A 17,251-nucleotide genomic window follows, 5' to 3' on the forward strand; every position below is an offset into this window, starting at 1 on the left:
TATTGAGCACCTAAAGGTTTTATTGATATAAATTCTAGCCAGATAGATTTTCACAATACAATTCTTAATAGCAATGTAAATTGTCATTAATATACAGGTGAATAGTTTTACAGTGATAAAATCCCTAAGAGACAGCTAAAATTCAATGGCTCTTTCTAAAAACAGTAAGAAAAGTTGACATATATCAGAGTAAAAACTTAATTATTCAGGCAAAAAAGAATCTTTTGAGCCTTGAAATAATTCTTCAACAATCTAACATTTCCATTTCATATCTTTGGAATTAAAGAAGTAAGAAAAAAAAGTATGTTATAAAAATACCTTTGAATTAGAATATGGTAACTATAAATTCTTGTCATTTCTCATAAAAATGGAATTTGAATAAAAACTTTTACCGTGGAGGTGCCAAAACAACCAAAATGCTAAACTCCCCTGTTTGGATTAGTTTCCGTTCCTAATTTGCAACGTCACTTTGTCAAATTGTCCAGCGCCATCGAAGAGTTGATGGAATTGAAATCGATGACAATTTTCGTCCTTTTTGGTTCGAATTGCCTAACAAGACAAAATGAACAATTACAAAAAAAAAAATTAAGCCTTACTATACTATGTCGTTTTTCTTATATATACATGGTATTTTTTTAAGGACAAGACTTACTATACTGTTTTTTGAAGAAAAAAAGTTTTACTATACTATGTCGTTTTTCTTACTATACATGGTAATTTTTTAAGGAAGACTTACTATACTGTCATTTTTTAAAGAAAAAGCCTTACTATACTATGTTTTTTTAAGAATTTTTTTTAACAAAAAAAAGCCTCACTATACATGGTTATTTATAAAAAAGCCTTACTATATAAGGACATAAAAAAATAGCCTTACTATAATACATGGTCATTTCTTTAAGAAATGCCTTACTATACATGGTAATTTTATTTGAAAAGAAGCCTTACTAATATTATTAATAATTATAAAAAAGTACAAAGAACATTATAAGCTGTGAGCAATAGATAACTTACTTGTACTGTATTTTTGCCATGTCTAGTAGTCTTCTGGAAGCAATCATTTCTAGTTTGTCATGGTATTTATCAGAAAGATAGACCACCTCCTTGATTCCTGGGGACAGATTGAGCACCATAATAATGAAAACATTACAAATAAATGCATTACACCGATACTCTATGTCATTCAGAATTTGCATGTACAGTAATCCCTCGCTATTTCACGGTTTAACTTTCGCGGCTTCATTACATTGCAGATTTTTTTCCTGGGGATTTATTAACCAAACATTAACTGACCTGCTTGGATGATGAGCTTGGCGCACTCGTTGCACGGGAAGAGCGCCACGTACATGGTGCAGCCCTTCACGTCGGCGCTGTTCTTGTTCATGATGGCGTTGAGCTCCGCGTGGCACACTGGTCGGAAAGATTTTTAAGAAAAAAAGCCTTACTATACTATGTCGTTTTTTTACGAAAAAAGCCTTACGTTCATAAGGCATTTATTGGCCGTTCCCATGTATTTTTCAAGGAACGCCATCTCACCGTAAGGATATTTGGTGTCCAAGCGGTCATCCGCCGAGCGAGCCCAAGGTAACTGGTCGTCGTGACAACCGTTCGGCATTCCGTTGTAGCCAATCCCAACAATTTTATTCTCCTGGTTCACTATACACGCCCCCACCTGTGTTAAGGAAAATACCTTGTAAGCAAATCAGACATCTAAAACCAGCCAACAAAAAACTAATGCATCATCGCAGCAGTACTCTCATCAAAATACATGAAAATGTATACATTTTTTTAGCTTTTTCACCACTTTTAACGGACAAAACATCTCAAAATTCATTTCACAACATCATTATTACTTCATTGGGTTCCCCTGTTAAGACTTGCTTTTAGAAAAGACAAGTAGGGAGGGGAAGACATACTGTGCTTCGGAGAAGAATACTACAGGGACCTTAAGATGACTATTAAACCGACTTAAGACAGCTAATTAGTAAATACTTTCTCAAAAAAATGTTACCCACCTGTGAACTCGGGTCCTTGCTTCTCTGCGCTGACAAAAATGCAACAGCCATAAAGTACTCGGGCCATTCCAGATAGTCTTCTCTTTTCTTGGTTGTACAGCTATAAAGATAAAGAACTCGTAAACATAAGGTTTACCAACATGTAATAGTTGTCAAGACTACAAAAAGCCAGGCGGTGTAAATTAGTCACTAGACGGAGTTGTAGTCCTCCATATTTACAGTGGGAGTACCACGTTTTTCATAAGTTTTTCTCGTTTCGTTAAACTTAACACAACTCACCCGTTGCAAACAGCAGGATTCTGTTGTTTAGCGTCGTCCATGTTTGTTAAAATACGTCCACGAAAGTCGAATTTTACTCCAGGAAGTTTGTTCGGCTTGGTTGAGAAATTCCAGCAACACGCGCGTAAATGTTTGTCTGCGTAATACCAGATTTTTGTTTGACAGGTAAACGATTAAACCTTAATCTTTTTACCACGACCTCGTGAGTCTATTTTATGTGTTAAATATTTTATTTACAACTCCAAACTATGTGGAAGACGACGTTAAGCGTAAAATTTCGTCTTAATTAACGGCGACTTGCACCTGGAAGTCACAACCGGGGAATTCATTAAAGTAATACTTCAACTATTTCTGTTTTACTACTGCCATCTAGTGGTCAAACAGTAGTCGGCCATTTTGGCTCTGTGGCATTGGTTTCAGTCAATGGCGCTTTGAATTTTGGAAAAAATAGCTTTAAATTGCTCCATTTTCAGATGATTAAGTTTATCCTGAGTTGTAGAAAATAAATATGTTATATTTTTAAAGTCTTTTATGAAATTAAAAACAACAAAAATAACATGAAGTACAACTCTGTCATCATTCTTGTTCTTTTATTTAATTCAAACCCAGTTAGCGCCCTATTAAAAAAAGTTTAACTTGCCTCCACTTATTGGAAAAAGACAAACCAAAAAAGAAAGCTAGACACAATTAGGGTCACAGGGGGTGCTGGAGCCTAGTCCAGCTGACTCACGGGCCAGAGGATGTGAGGTTGACGCCCTAACCACCCAAAATTAAAAAGTCACTCGGAATATTTAAGTAAATCATGGGTTTGGTGTTGTAGAGGCCTCTGTATTCTTCATTAAAGTTGAGGTACTCTTCAACCTAGAAAAGTCATGAGAGACACATTGAGGACACAGTGACATGTTTACATTGTGGAACATTGGTTCACAAAGGAAGGCAATTACATGTTGGTGATCCTCTCCAGTCTGTTTTTTACGTCGCACTGAAGAAAATATAAAAAAATAAAATGAGTTGGATTGAAAATCATTACAGTTTATGTATAGTCAATTTCAATTGATTGACAACCCACATGAATAACCAAAGGACACACCCACTTTGACCAATGTTATACACTCATCAGCTCTAAATTTTTCAATTATGTCCATGTAAAACAAGAAACAGACACTATGTCCATCAAATTAAAATACTTTCTTAGAGATTTAAAGAAAGATTCCAAGTATTTTGGTACTACAACACATAAAATAAAATAAAATGACAAAACCTAAGACCCACAGACTAATGTTTTCTTTCATCTTGAGAGTTGTTGACGTCTACATCTCCGCAAAATTGATTAGAATGCTTCAATGTCTCACCGTGGAAGCATCAGATATGGAATTCAGGGTGTAGTCTGGACTTGATGGCTTGCACGATGGAGAATCCCCTGACTATTAAAAATAGAGAGTCCAAAAAGTCATTTCAACGACAACAAATACAATGTCATCGTTAAACATTGAAATTCCTTTCACAATTGGTGAAACAACTAAAACAACTAAAACAACTAAAACCTAAATCACTGCCCTCCAAAATCTGGTCCAGTTCTTGAGTGTGTCCTACCTTAGCCTGGCCCAGTTCCAATTTGGTTTCCAGCAATAGGATTCTCCCATTTAGATCGTCCCAGCTCTTTCTTGGTATGGTGATCATTTCTTCTTCCTTCCAAAATGCAGAATAGGATTAAACACGGTCATTTTTTTAAAAAAGTATGCAATATAAAAGTGGCTTACTCCTTCTTTTGTGTTGGTCTTTCTCGATAGTTCCTCAAGGTGGTCTTCCAAGACACTGATCCTTTGAAAACCACTCAGTAGAGTCTCAATTTGAGTTTCCATAACAGAAAGTCTTTGCTCCATCTGGGAAAACTGAAAGACAAAATGACTGACCTATCTTAAATTCCAAACTGGTATGTTTTCATTCAAATTTTTGGCTCAACAAAAGTCTTACTTGTTGAATGTTTTCTTCCTCTTGCTTCTTCTCAGTCTCATTTGCATTTCCATGTTCAGTATACTTCATATTTGAGTAAAATTGGCTATGCAAGGTTGGTACGGCACCCTGACATGATAAGGAGAGGTCTTTTTGCATGCAATTATCAACAAACCGTATGTCACAAACCTGAAACAAAAAACATTCATTACAAGTCATTATTATACATTATTACTCCAAAATAAAAAGCAGAGAAACCCATACATTGCACTTTATCTCTCTATGACACATGAAATCATGATTTTAAAGGCCAAATTCAGCCAAATTCAAAGTTTCCACATCCAAAACAAGGAAATCGATTGGTCCAATTTCCTATATGACCCCAACTTAGCAATATTTTGTTTTGTTTTTTATTTTTTTAAGTAACATATTTCCTGCAAATGTAATTATCTCAAAAAATGATCGTAGTGTATCTGAATTTGAGATACTAATTTAGAACGGAGTCTGTTTTTTGTACAATATGATTACATATATTGTAATACACACTTACAATATCTGTCTTAGTCCGATTTGGTCGCTCTTCATTTCTGTCTTTACGTGACACTGGATTTTTAATTCTGGGCTAGAACACAGCAAAAGATCAATAAAGATTTGTCAAAATACAAAGCTGCTTAACTCCAACATTCAATGTGAAAATGAGAGGGTATAATTGAGCCTTAAAGACATTTAAATGAGTAGTTTACCTTTTTCAGCTCCCCATGTCTCTTCAGGACCAAACCAATGATATCACAAAGGTTGGAAATCTTTCTTTGTGCAAAACCACTCTGCAGAAACTGTTGTTTGGAGACTATGGGCTTATAGTGGAAGATATCTCGCAAAACCTTAAAATAAAAAAATATATTTAAAAAATTTAAAATAAAAAAAGCACAAACCAAATGGAAAATTGTCCATTATTTTCATTCTTTCATGTTTCATAGTTCATACTGCTCAATGCAAGTTATTTTTTTTGACCCATCTAGGTTCCATTTTATATCCCATCTGAATTGTATAGTGTATATTAGTCCCTTGCGTGAGCTTTTAATAACTGTGTCTGAGAGGGGTACCTTGTAAAGCGTGTCGGTGAATCTTAAGTCGGTTTTGCCCGTCAGCTCGAATCCGGCAGCCACTAATTGCTCCGTAAATGGTGGTGAAAATGTGGTGAAGGTGAAGCTCAGTACTGGGAGAAAAGCTGAGGGATCTCCTTTGGAAAGTCTAATAACACCAAACACAATTTCAAATAGTTGTGATTTTCTAGGACTCAGCACTGAAGAAAAAAAGTTATAATACTTTTAAATTATGTTATTCAATTCGAATAGTGTATACTCAGTAGGTTTGCAGGGGTGCCGGAGCCTATCCCAGCCAAATGTGGGCAGTAGGCAGCAACACCCTGAATTTTAAGGGCCAATTCACATTGTCAATTTCAAATTAAATTTTTGAATGTAAATGATTGACGACAATGTAAATAATTAACTTTTCTGCTTTTGGTGGAACGCTTTTATGGTACACAGGAATGTTATATGGTCCTCTTTATAAAATAGCCTTCACACAGTCATAGGGTTGGGTTAGACAAGTTAGTTTGTTGTGAAGGGATACAAATTAAGCAGTTTACCCAGTGAAGTCGACATTTCCAGGGTACTTTATGATTCGCAAAAGAGTTTCCAGTTTTCGAAGACAGCCTTGCACATCTCCAGTGGGCAGCATTCTGACCTATAAATTACATTTGCGTACTAATTATTTACAAACTACTGTACATCATTTAACAGCTGAATAAAGTTATTCAGAAAAGTGCTTACTTCAATCTGCTTTTTTTAGTTGGTTGACCGAAAAAGCGTATCCAAGAGACAACCTAGCATTGGAAATGTTGTTTTTACCGGGTTTGGACAAAACGATATGTGATTGGCTCCTCTGGGCACGTGGTGTTTAGTGACGTGTGTCTTTGAAAAAAGATTCGTGACAGGTTCTTTTAAAATCCGAAACTGTTGTTGTTTTTTAACTGTTTAGAGTTTACTGAAAGTTATTATGATTTTAATTATTTTTTTTATAATGCGCTTACATATATAAGTCGTTAGTGATAATAGCGACGGGAAGGGGAGGGTAGGAATGACAGGAGGAGGGTTTGACATATGATAATGTTGTTATCGACAGAATGGAGGACTCCTCCAGAGCCCTGCAACATTTGTTTTAATCGGGGATTCTATTCGGTTTATTTATTTGTATCTGAACTGACAGAAGTTACATCTGAATAAAGAACTTCAAGTAAACTAAATTTGCAGCTGAGCTTGTATGAAAGTCGAGCTGTCACAGGATTCTTTGAACTCAGGTAGGTGTCTCGTGTTTTGATACTTTATCTGTCAGTCGGCTCCGTTTGCATTACATACACTTCATTAAACTATGTCTCTTTAATTCTTACGCAATCGCTTGCCATGTCGACCGATTTTCGTCACTATAAAAATAGCAACCATGCTAGGTCTTCAAATTACGAAAGAGTGACAGCAAATCTAACCAATGGCTGCGCAAATCGACTATACACGTGACAAGCATTGTTGAATTTGATTGGATGGTGCGTGGTTCTTCGCGTCAATCTATCTATGAGCCTTCAGGTTGACGAGACCCGGGGATTGTTTACACAACACAGCGACAGCTAAAGCAGTAAAAACAAATAAACAAAAACACTGATTCTGTAATTTCTTAGTGGGAAAATATATCAATATTTTGTAATGGTATTAATAACTGTGACTGTGGGAAACTTTAATTTCTCACATTTGAGTCAATTTTAACATCAAACATTATTAAAATATCTGCTGAATGTGGTATAATGGGGCATAATTCAACTTATTATGAGGGGAAAAGTAGTATTTGTTTGTGACAAAGATGTCACTTGAAATAAAGACCTGGCATCCTTAGTGTTGACATGAATAAAATTCTAAATTAAAAAAACATTAGGTTAGCAGGAGAAGTTCTAAACGTTGAATTTGTACGTACTAAATAGAATGAACTATCGTTCCCTAATATATTAACAATGACAAGAACATGACCTGAACATAAAATTGGAAATAACCATACTTTTTTCAATATGTGATGGCAATATTTCTTTGAAACGTCTTGTTCCACTTTTAGCAATGTACATTTACACACATGAACACTACCTAAACATCTCAACAAGCTGTGCCGAGAGTACATTTTGAAATGTATTGTAATATTATTTATACGGTACCTGGTAATGTCCATCTTTAACGTCTGTTTTTTCTACACAGATGGGTCAGGCACTGTGGAGGCTGCCACCAAGACAACAGCAGCAGCTTCAGGAAGAACTTGTGGACCGACTTGCGGAGACAGGAGCTGCAAGACCAGATCAGGGTAATCTTAAAACTAGTAGTAGTAGTAGTAGTATACCAGTCAGTGTATAGAACAGGTGTGGGCAAACTTTTGTGTCCTGATGGGCCACATTGACTTTAAAAACTTGACAGACGGGCTGGGTCAGCACAAGATAGGATACATATAAAAAAGTGCATCCGTTAACAGTACATATGAAGAGTATAAAAAGGACCAAATGGGAGTCATTTTTAATGCTAAACGTCCTGTGACATGCATGTTATTATTGCAAAAATGACAAACTTGTATATATTTTTTGCACAGGTAGGGATGGAGGGTCCCTTCGTAGAAACCCTCAACATTGTCATGGACCTGACATTTACCATCTACTGAAAACACGCAGAGGGGGTAGGCTCAAAATACACTCTTTGTATATTCTAATACCGCTATGCAATCCTTGATGTTTTTAGCGTACATTGCTTTATTCCTAAGTCACAAAAGTGTATTTATTTGTAGTTTTAAAAGCAACTAAATATGTAATTATTGATTTTTCTTAAATGGTGAATAAATGTAGAGAATGATGACAGCACTTGATTTGAACGCCAGTCCACTTGGGTTGTCTATTTTTCGTCCTCACTTTTAACGATGTACTTGTCTTAACAAGTTACTCTTGTTTAGACTGCTACTTCTCTTCAAGTACTGCAAAGTGTCTCAAGAAGTGCCTAAAAAAATGCTAAAAGTGCAGTTAGTCGTTCCTAAAATTATGCTCTTGTTGTTGTTTGGTTTTCTTTCTTTTCTCCAATTTGGACGAGTTACAACGCGTCCAAAAAATAACATCCGTGATGTTAAATGCTCAAATAAATTCAAGGATTGCAAATGGGCTCCTTTTATTTAGAACTTGCAGACCTAGTAGAATTTAATAAAATATAAATAAGCGTGTAATATGAAGTATGAGATAAAAAGACAAATATAGTCAATATACATACGTATATATACACAAATACACACATATATACACCCACACTCACACACATATGTTCATGTTTTTATAGTAATTATACATAAACCATAGAAGCAACAACTACCATCGCACAAGAAGGAATGCTGTTTTTCTAGTAAAATACTACTATTTTGTTAGCTAATTCAACAAATAATTCCAAAGCCTAAAACACAAAAAGTCCTTTTTAGAGGTAAAAAAGTACATCTACAAATAGCCTCTTCGCCATCTATTAAGGTCGGAAACTCCCTACCTTGCAACCCCTTTTCCTCCCCATTGCCGCCTTCTAAAATCCACATTTGATTCCCTTCCAACCTACTCCACATTTCCAGGCAAAGAACAAGACGGTTTCATCGATCTGGAGATGCTCCCACCCGAGTTGGGTATCACCATCCTGTCCTATCTGAACGCCACCGATCTTTGTCTGGCCGGCTGCGTGTGGCAAGACCTGGGACACGACGAATATCTTTGGCAGGGGTGAGGAGACCCAAGTCGACCTTCCACTTAGGCACATGTTTGCACTAAACGACCTTTCTTTCTTTTCTTTTTTTTGATAAACCTCCCATGTCGCGTTGGCTTTCCCAAGGCTCTGCAAGTCCACATGGGGTCACTGCTCCATCTACAACAGGAGACTGCCTGCTGGTTTCTCATATAGAAGACTTTATCTGCAGCTAGATGAAGGCAGCCTGACGTTCAATGCCAACCCGCAGGAGGTAACCAATAGTGGACTTCAAAAGATCTGGATTTTCCGCAGAGCTCAATCTTTTCTGTTTTTTTGGGGGGCGTCCATAGGGGATCTCCTATTTCATGTCCAAAGGCATTTTGGTGGATCACCCCAAAGAACAAGCCAAGTTCATCTTCTATACCAGACGGCTCAATTGGAAGATGCTGAGGATTTACTTGGATGAGAGGTAAACTTGAGTTAGATTTAATTAAAGGGACACTACGTCTAGATGGAAATATGTACGATTTATAGGCAAAGGCTCATTTCCATCTTTAGTATCTTGGACAGGTTGACGTTATAAATGCGAGATAAAATCAATAATGTAATATACTAAGGAGGAAAAAGCAAATAAATAAATAAAAACAGGACAAAAGTCTAGAAAGCTGTGAAATAACATAAATTTAGGGAATGTAAAATTGTCATATAGGTCAACATGGAAATATGTAAGATTATAGGCGAAGGCTAATTTCCATCTTTTAGTCCTTTGGGTTGCTGTTAAAACACAAGAAAAAATAATTAAATTAAAATAAATAATTTAGCAAGAGAAATGAAAATGTGTGTGTGTGTGTGTGTGTGTGTGTGTGTGTGTGTGTGTGTGTGTGTGTAGACGTGACGTTTTGGATGAGCTGGTGACACTTCACAACTTCAGCAATCAGTTCCTCCCCAACGCTCTGCGAGATTTCTTCCGCCACATTCACGCGCCGGAGGAGCGCGGAGAATATCTGGAAACGCTCATCACCAAATTTAGCCACCGGTTTTGCACTTGCAACCCTGGCCTCGTCCGAGAACTGGGTCTGAGTCCTGGTGAGTACTCAAACACACACAAACACACACACACACACACTCGTATATATCATTTACACACACATACACTGACTGGTTGGATGCAGAAAGACGCCCAAAATGGAGAGCGCTAGCAACAAATTGCTAGTTTAGCTTTCTCAGCAGAGCCGACTGGAATTTGCTGTAATCCTCCCTGGATTTACTGCTGTGATTAGTGGGATTATCGTAATGGCGCGGGATCTTGGATGGCTGTCTCAACGCTACTGCTACCTTTTCCCGTGATTAGCTAGTGGCGGAGCTAGTTTTTTGCATGATTTGAAAGAGGAAAAATAATTTTAAAAATTCTCACCAATATATTGTTATGATTATTGGTTTCAGACAGGGTACTATCATGAATTTCTGTAAAAAAAAATTGAATTTGCTGTTCAAAAACTGCTTTTCAAACTTGAAAAAAAAGGGGTCGTCTTATATGCGGGTTAGCTCCTACCTAGTGAGATGATTTTATATTGTTTGTTGGTTTTTAGATGCTGTCTACGTCCTGTGCTACAGTCTCATCCTGCTGTCCATCGACCTGAGCAGTCCTCACGTGAAAAACAAAATGTCCAAAAGGGAGTTCATCAGGAACACCCGGCGGGCAGCCCACAACGTCTCCGATGACTTTGTGGGACATCTTTACGACAACATCTACTTGATCGGCCACGTGGCCGCCTAGTTTTGTTTTCTTCTCCTCTATCTAGAAGAAACCCTCCTCATGCACTGAAGAATAGGAATGGCCCATCCATAGTCTATAGAATGTGGAGACTTTTTAAATGGATTTTGTGCACAAAAACGCAACCTACACTACAAGCACCAAAATGAAGTGAATGTCCCGAGACTTTTGTGTCAGAGACGCCACGGTGAAGACAAAATCTGACGCTGCACTGCTCAAGTATTACGTATACATACTACTAAGTGGTGGGAGGAGAAACCCCAAAGCTGCTCTCAGACTGATTTCTTGAAAATACTGACTCTTCCACCATCACTTGTTGGAAAAATTGCTAAAGTAGGAGTAGGGAACCTATGGCTCGGAAGCCACATGGGTAAAAAGGGCTCTCCGTTAGCCTGTGAGTTAAAATATGGAATCTCAAACGCACCGATGGGAGCGTCATGTCAACACTGAGGCGGCGACACTATGTCTAGCTAGCGGCCCTTTTTAATTTTTTACATTTTCTGAACTGTATATCCTCGCAAAGATTATGGGGGGTGCTGGAGCATAGCCCAGATGACTTTGGGCCAGAGGTGGGAAAAACCCTGACTTGGTGGATGGCCAATCGCAGGCCACAACGAGACAAACAAACCAATCATACTCATAGCTAAGGGCAATTTAGCATATAATTAGCCTTGCATGCAAGTTTTGGGAATTTGGGAGGAAACTAGAGTACCCGGAGAGAACCCACACTGGCCCAGGGAGAACGTGCAAACTAGACACAGGTGGACTGATCTGGATTTGTAACCCAGGACCCCAAAACTGTGAGGCTGATGCGCTACCCACTCATCCACCAGGACACCCGTCCTTTTAATTTTTTTTTTCATTACTTGTTGATTAGGAATAGCGTAAAAAAAAGTAATAATAAAATTTTTGTACTTTAAAAGCAGTAAAATTACTAAAAAAAATACACATTTACATGTATTTTTCTTTTAAAATATGGGAAATTTGAATTAATTATGGTTGTCTATGTTTAAAAAGTAATTGATCCCTGTATTAAAACTCATGTTCTTGTTCTTTATTTGCATAAAAACGTTGGAGTACATATTTACTAGTGCTGGATTTTAGCTATTGCATCAAAACGTCCAAAAAAAAGCAGATTTAATAATTGGTAATACGCTCAAATACTCTTTTAAATGCAAAATGTGTGCCATTAACAAAGATTTTAGCTGCATAGAATTCACTCACGAATGTTACCTTTGCCACAAATATGTTGTTGGGAAGTTTGTCTATTATTTAAGAGTTTATTTTTCATCTCACTGGCTTTAAAAATGCTGTTCTGGCTTTAGTGAAATTGAAGTAAATAGTGTCTTGGTTTTATTATAAATCAAGATTTGGCTGCCATTGTAGTCTTTATTTTGAAGATTATATTAAAAAGACACTAATGAAGTATGTTTTTTCTAAATTAGAAAGCAATTTGTTGTGTTTTATGTTGTTTTTTTTGTGGGAGAGTCATGCTTTGTAACTGACACACTTTAGCGAGAAATGCTCATTAATATGTCACTAATGATTAAATATTACCTTTGCTAACATTTTAGAGTTTCCATGCTTTTGTATTTAAGAGAAATTTGGATGATAAGATCGAAAAGAACTTTAGATGCACTTTAAGATCAGAATTGGTGTTGGTAAAAGTCTCATTTAAAAAATATATATGTATCAATAAAGTCATTTTATTATGAGAGGCAGCCAATAAGATGTTGGCTAGAGCAAAAAAATGGAGTTTATCTTCTTGTTGCCGTGCAAAAGTCAATTCAAGAAAACTGCTATTAGCCATAGGAAATCAACGTATAACAGATTAAATTCATTTTAGGATTAGATTAGATAATTTAATTTATCCTGTATTTGGGAAAGGGGGTGAGAATACAGACACAGAAAAGGCATTTTAAACATAAATAGGTTATAAATAAGTTAATAAATAAAGTGTTCCTGAGATATATACATGTATATATACATATGGAGTATAAAATATAAGTTAAACTATCAAGTAAAGTATTAAAAAAACAATAAAACATAAATATTAAAGATTTCAAAATACGAGTGGGGATTTAGGGAGCTATTGTCACTGGATTCCGCTTCAACGCCGCCATTTTGGGGAAAAAATGATATACTTGGTAAAAGTCACACTGCTTTTTTTGATGGGCCTCCGTTCTACATATCAGATAGTCTTAGTGAGCCTCTATTTGTGAACGTTTGTGTGTGTGTGTTCTAAATGTTGCAGGCAAAGCCTAAATCCTCTCCAGACACAATATGACCCTTGACACTTGACCTCTCCGTGTGCCTGAGAAGGAAATATCTGGGTTTTTACAGCAAAAATAAGGCCAAAGATATAATTTGGCACATTTCAATACACTTCTTTTTCCAAATAATTCAAAGTCAAATTCAGTCAGCAATCTAAACCAAATGAAATTTAAGTCATACACATATATACGCGCTTGCTAGTTTATTTCTACTTTGGAAAGTTTTATCAACATGGCCGTCGCAGACCGTTTTGGAGGATATGATTGGAAAATGACTAACAAATTATGACACATTCAAATGTCGCTCGGAAAATTTGAATATCCTAAAAAGATCGTTTAATAATGATCGAATTGGCTGAAAATGTTGAATAAGGAACTATTTGAAATATATTCATTTGTCACTAATTTTGGGGTTCATATTTTATGTAAAATTGACTCAAAAACAACTTTTACTTGATAATGTCATTTTTGGGGAGTATTTTAAGGGCTGTTTCGCATTTTAGTAGTCAATAAAAGTCAATAATAATCACAAGAAATGAATTTAAGAAACTCAATGGATTAATATGATATCAAAAATATCGAAATTCCTTCATTTTCAAGTCTTTTTCGTATACGTACTGTAAGTCAAATTTAGCATTCCGCAATTGCCATTTTTTGAAGACGACAAGTGAAAATTTTGGATCTAAAGATGATGACGAGTTATGTTTATTTAGTCCGGTCCAGAGATGTGAACCGGGGTGGCGGCGGGGTGGTGGCGGTGTGGTGGCGTCTCGGTCCGTCCGGAGAGGCGGGCGCACTTAAGGCTGAAAGAGATGATGGATGGCCTCCCTCGGCTCAAAAGTCTCTGCATTTCGTCAGCTTGCTTTGACATTCAGACAAAAACATGCACACAAACACACACACACAATTATAGCTACCTCACACACACATACATACACATCCAGTCCTTCCATACCAGGACTCGAACTGGTACTGCTGGTTCTACTCGCCTTTATCTTTAATTGTGCCCTTTTTCTAAATAATTTGAGCAAAAAAAATGATATTTTTCAATTTTACTCATTTGATTTGAATGAAATTTGAAAGTACATATTTTTTTATTAACATGGTCACTCATGGGTGGTTAGCAAGTCCGCCTCACAGTTCCCAGATTCCGCGTTTGATCCCAAGTTCGAAGTTTGTGTGGGTTTTCTTCCCACATTCTCAAAATATGCTAATATAAAATAAGCTAGTTGATCACTCGAAATAACGTAAAAAGATTTGGGCAAACTACGGCCAGCGGGCCACATACGGCCCCGTTAGGGTTTTGAATCCGGCCTGCTTTTAATATTTCTTAATACCTTCTTTTGCTTACTTGACTTTGTACTTTATACTTTTGACTTTAATGATGAGTGATGAGTATGTTAATACTTGAGTCCTTTTTTTCTGTTTCTGTTTCATATGTACTGTTAACGGATGCACTTTTTTATATGTATCCCATCTTGTGCTGACCCCGCCCATCTGTCACATTTTTAAAGTCATTTTTTTTTCATTTTATCCTGCGTTTTGTGATTTATGACTACCATTTATTCCTATTTCTTCAATTATATTCCTGTTTGTACGTTTTAGCCATCTTTGAATGGTTCTTCCTCGCCGTCCAATCCAACAAAATCCCTCCATGTCAGATTTTTTTTTCTTTCTGGATGCCAGAAACATATTTTTTTTGGGGTATTCCCATAATGCTCAGTCCTCACCTCATTCAATTTCCTCTTTCTTTCCTGCCTGTGATGAAAACACCAGCTCACCACTCCGAGCTGTCCCAAGCCGCCACGACGCCCATAAATCCGGCGGCAAGACGGCGTAGACAAAGAAAAGGAAAAAAAATCTAACAACATTTACGTCTTTGCACTTCTTTTGGAGTAATAAATCACCAACGACAAGCCTGCCATCTGCCTCAGAGTGTTGCGCAACATCTGACATGGGGTTGAGACATGGTAGCCAGAGCAAAGAATTCTGGGTAACGCAGATGATACACTAAAAGCTCCCCATTCACAAATTCAGCCATTGGCAGATGCGGGGCCAAATACGGGTCACATTCGGACAAGGCCCCAAACTATAGGCTCCTCCTCCTTTTGCCAATTTGGGGGATTTTGGATCTGATCTGGAATCAGCATATCTGGCAACCTCGGCCAATTTCTCCCCTTTTTGATGATGGCAATTCCCATTAAGTGATAATTAATGCTACACGGAGCATATTTACTCATCAAGTGCACTTAAAAATATAAAATTTGCCCAAAATTGGGTGGGGTGCCCAATCCAGATTGTGTAGATGTCGCTGTATGACGCTGGCAGGTTGACATTGCTTGCTGACGTGCTATATTTATATAGTGAAAAGGACGGTAAGCAGTCTACAGTGATGTTTTCCTCTGCTACAAATGACCGAGACATCCAAATTACAGTCCAAATGGGTAGAACGAGATCGGTTTTAAACTTTTTTGCTACTTTTTAAGAAACATTTTCCCCATACTAAAGTTTTACACAATTTAAAATGATCAAAAAACGTATAAAATATGAGAAAAAAGTATAAATCGACGGGGTTCCAGTTATGATATTCCTACCTTAAACTTTAATTCTTGAAAAAAATAGGCAAAGTACTATTTTAATTTACTATATTTTCATCTCAACTATTTTTCGATTACTACATTTGCTTGTTTTGACTGTACATCCATTTTTTATTTTACTTAATGAGATTATCCCATAAAATTTAGGCAAAATGATCATCAAAATACAACTAAAAGACAAGATACGCACGCACACACACGTACACGCACACACAAACACCTACACACACACACACACAAAAGGTCAGCCTGCACTTAACCTCCAACAATCATTGGTCCATTAACATCATCAATGTATTAGCCAGAAATGAAGACTGAAACATAATCTCACTGTCACTTTCTAATATCAAACCTTTCACGCATGTTAAAAATGTCCTTTTAAAAAAAAAAAATCCTAAAAAATAATGTTTAATAGCCAAAAAGAGAGACTCCAGCAGTTTTATGAGTTAACAAAACAATGAATATGACATAAAATACATCAACTGTAACATAATTTTGAATGTTTGTTTATCCAAAATATTTGGGGTGATACACATTGATTTAAATCTGATGTAACTGCGTGATATTTCTATAATTTAGACCCCAAAACGTCAGAAACATTCCCAATAATTCGTTACAGTATTGCTCGACATCTAATAAAATTATTAAGAAATGTTCATTTCCATCATGATAATTGCAATTTATGATGCACAATTTATTTTTTCAATTATAATTTTCAATTTTCCTCTCTTCTCTTGCCTATTTACCTTCATTAAATAATCATTAAATAAATATAGACGTATAAAATCATAATAATAATAATAATTTGTGGCTGACAACGGTTTCAGTACTAGCTATTATTATAATATAATAAGTATTTAACTTTTACATGCAATATCCTAAATTCTACGCATCAACCAAAAACAGGGGAATATTAAATTGTCCTTAAAGAATTAATTTCAAGTATCTAATAAACGAGCGATCAACTCATATTTTTCTTTCTGTTCGAATGTTTGTTTTGTAGTTTTTTCCTCGCACTGCGGTGTGTTTATAATAATCCGTAAAGTGAGAGACGCGATTATGTTAAGATTAGTAGGCCCAATAATGATTTAAAATAGGAGGTGGCCTATTTTAACTCGTTCTTTGGGGCTATTAGAATTAAGTCAAGTTAATATTAAGGCGTATTATTATGACTTTTAATTGCAATTTATCACGCAAAACTGCTCGTTCTCTTGTCTTTCCCCCTCGGAAATCTTTCCGTGAACGCAACATCAAATGAAACGGACTCATCAATGTTCGCATATTCGCGAGAACAAAATAAAGAAATAATCTTTAATCTATAAGTAGTATTCCTGGATTTTGGGATGTCAGCGATAAAAAAATCATAGAGGCGTGTTAATTTATTTTATGTATTATTTAGTCCAGAATAATTTAACAAAAAAGTTCGCTGTGAGCCTTACCTGAAGTCCAGTTTTAAGTCCTAAATGCATCACAAAAGACCCCCAAAAACGCCTAAAAATGTCAAGCACTTTGCAACGAAGACGCTTATGTGGTAGATAATAAATGAAGGGCCGAGTGCACAGAGGTTTAAAAA

The 17,251-nt window shown here is 36.4% G+C and overlaps 3 protein-coding genes across 6 annotated transcripts in view; 1 reads left to right on the forward strand and 2 right to left on the reverse strand.

The window, feature by feature from the left end:
- Nucleotides 1-2,620, reverse strand: dctd (dCMP deaminase). Its single transcript, XM_077719211.1, has 6 exons — nt 2,292-2,620; nt 2,013-2,112; nt 1,534-1,669; nt 1,291-1,407; nt 1,012-1,108; nt 1-549 (listed from the first exon to the last, which is right to left on the reverse strand). The coding sequence occupies exons 1-6, from the start codon at nt 2,330-2,332 to the stop codon at nt 465-467; spliced, it is 576 nt and encodes a 191-aa protein (XP_077575337.1). The 5' UTR covers nt 2,333-2,620; the 3' UTR covers nt 1-464.
- Nucleotides 2,621-2,864: 244 nt separating this feature from the next.
- cep44 (centrosomal protein 44) overlaps nt 2,865-17,251 on the reverse strand; it is a 34,292-nt gene continuing 19,905 nt past the window's right edge. The window contains exons 3-14 of one of the 3 annotated variants that reach the window (XM_077719969.1): nt 8,233-8,317; nt 7,498-7,622; nt 5,893-5,990; nt 5,348-5,495; nt 4,988-5,125; nt 4,795-4,866; nt 4,266-4,433; nt 4,052-4,183; nt 3,885-3,980; nt 3,644-3,715; nt 3,236-3,273; nt 2,865-3,152 (exon numbers count right to left, since the gene is read on the reverse strand). In XM_077719969.1, coding sequence (XP_077576095.1) covers nt 3,092-3,152; nt 3,236-3,273; nt 3,644-3,715; nt 3,885-3,980; nt 4,052-4,183; nt 4,266-4,433; nt 4,795-4,866; nt 4,988-5,125; nt 5,348-5,495; nt 5,893-5,984 — 1,017 coding nt within the window. In that variant the 5' untranslated portion in view covers nt 5,985-5,990; nt 7,498-7,622; nt 8,233-8,317 and the 3' untranslated portion in view covers nt 2,865-3,091. Of the gene's footprint in view, nt 3,153-3,235; nt 3,274-3,643; nt 3,716-3,884; nt 3,981-4,051; nt 4,184-4,265; nt 4,434-4,794; nt 4,867-4,987; nt 5,126-5,347; nt 5,496-5,892; nt 5,991-6,076; nt 6,214-7,497; nt 7,623-8,232; nt 8,318-17,251 lie in introns of those variants that run through there. The other 2 variants (XM_077719970.1, XM_077719968.1) reach the window with 2 other exon arrangements.
- On the forward strand, nt 6,343-11,323 carry fbxo8 (F-box protein 8). Of its 2 annotated transcripts, XM_077719971.1 has the most exons (8): nt 6,343-6,603; nt 7,538-7,640; nt 7,920-8,003; nt 8,925-9,069; nt 9,179-9,305; nt 9,385-9,503; nt 9,924-10,120; nt 10,624-11,323. In XM_077719971.1, exons 2-8 carry the CDS (start codon nt 7,538-7,540, stop codon nt 10,809-10,811), a joined length of 963 nt encoding a protein of 320 aa, XP_077576097.1. In that variant the 5' UTR covers nt 6,343-6,603; the 3' UTR covers nt 10,812-11,323. The 2 variants fall into 2 exon arrangements, with proteins under 2 accessions (XP_077576097.1, XP_077576099.1); XM_077719973.1 differs by lacking the exon at nt 6,343-6,603 and having other exon boundaries at nt 7,481-7,640.

This window comes from Stigmatopora nigra, chromosome 6 (genome assembly GCF_051989575.1).
Source record: "Stigmatopora nigra isolate UIUO_SnigA chromosome 6, RoL_Snig_1.1, whole genome shotgun sequence".
In the NCBI taxonomy this organism is placed as follows: Eukaryota; Metazoa; Chordata; class Actinopteri; order Syngnathiformes; family Syngnathidae; genus Stigmatopora; species Stigmatopora nigra.

Coding starts and splice junctions, on each gene's coding strand:
- fbxo8 (XM_077719971.1), top strand. CDS start 7,538: ATGGGTCAGGCACTGTGGAGGCTGCCACCAAGACAACAGCAGCAGCTT. Junction 7,641..7,919: donor AGCTGCAAGACCAGATCAGG/GTAATCTTAAAA, acceptor TTTTTTGCACAG/GTAGGGATGGAGGGTCCCTT. Junction 8,004..8,924: donor ACTGAAAACACGCAGAGGGG/GTAGGCTCAAAA, acceptor CCACATTTCCAG/GCAAAGAACAAGACGGTTTC.
- dctd (XM_077719211.1), bottom strand. CDS start 2,332: ATGGACGACGCTAAACAACAGAATCCTGCTGTTTGCAACGG. Junction 1,408..1,533: donor GGACACCAAATATCCTTACG/GTGAGATGGCGT, acceptor CTTTCCGACCAG/TGTGCCACGCGGAGCTCAAC. Junction 1,109..1,290: donor CAAGCTCATCATCCAAGCAG/GTCAGTTAATGT, acceptor ATCTGTCCCCAG/GAATCAAGGAGGTGGTCTAT.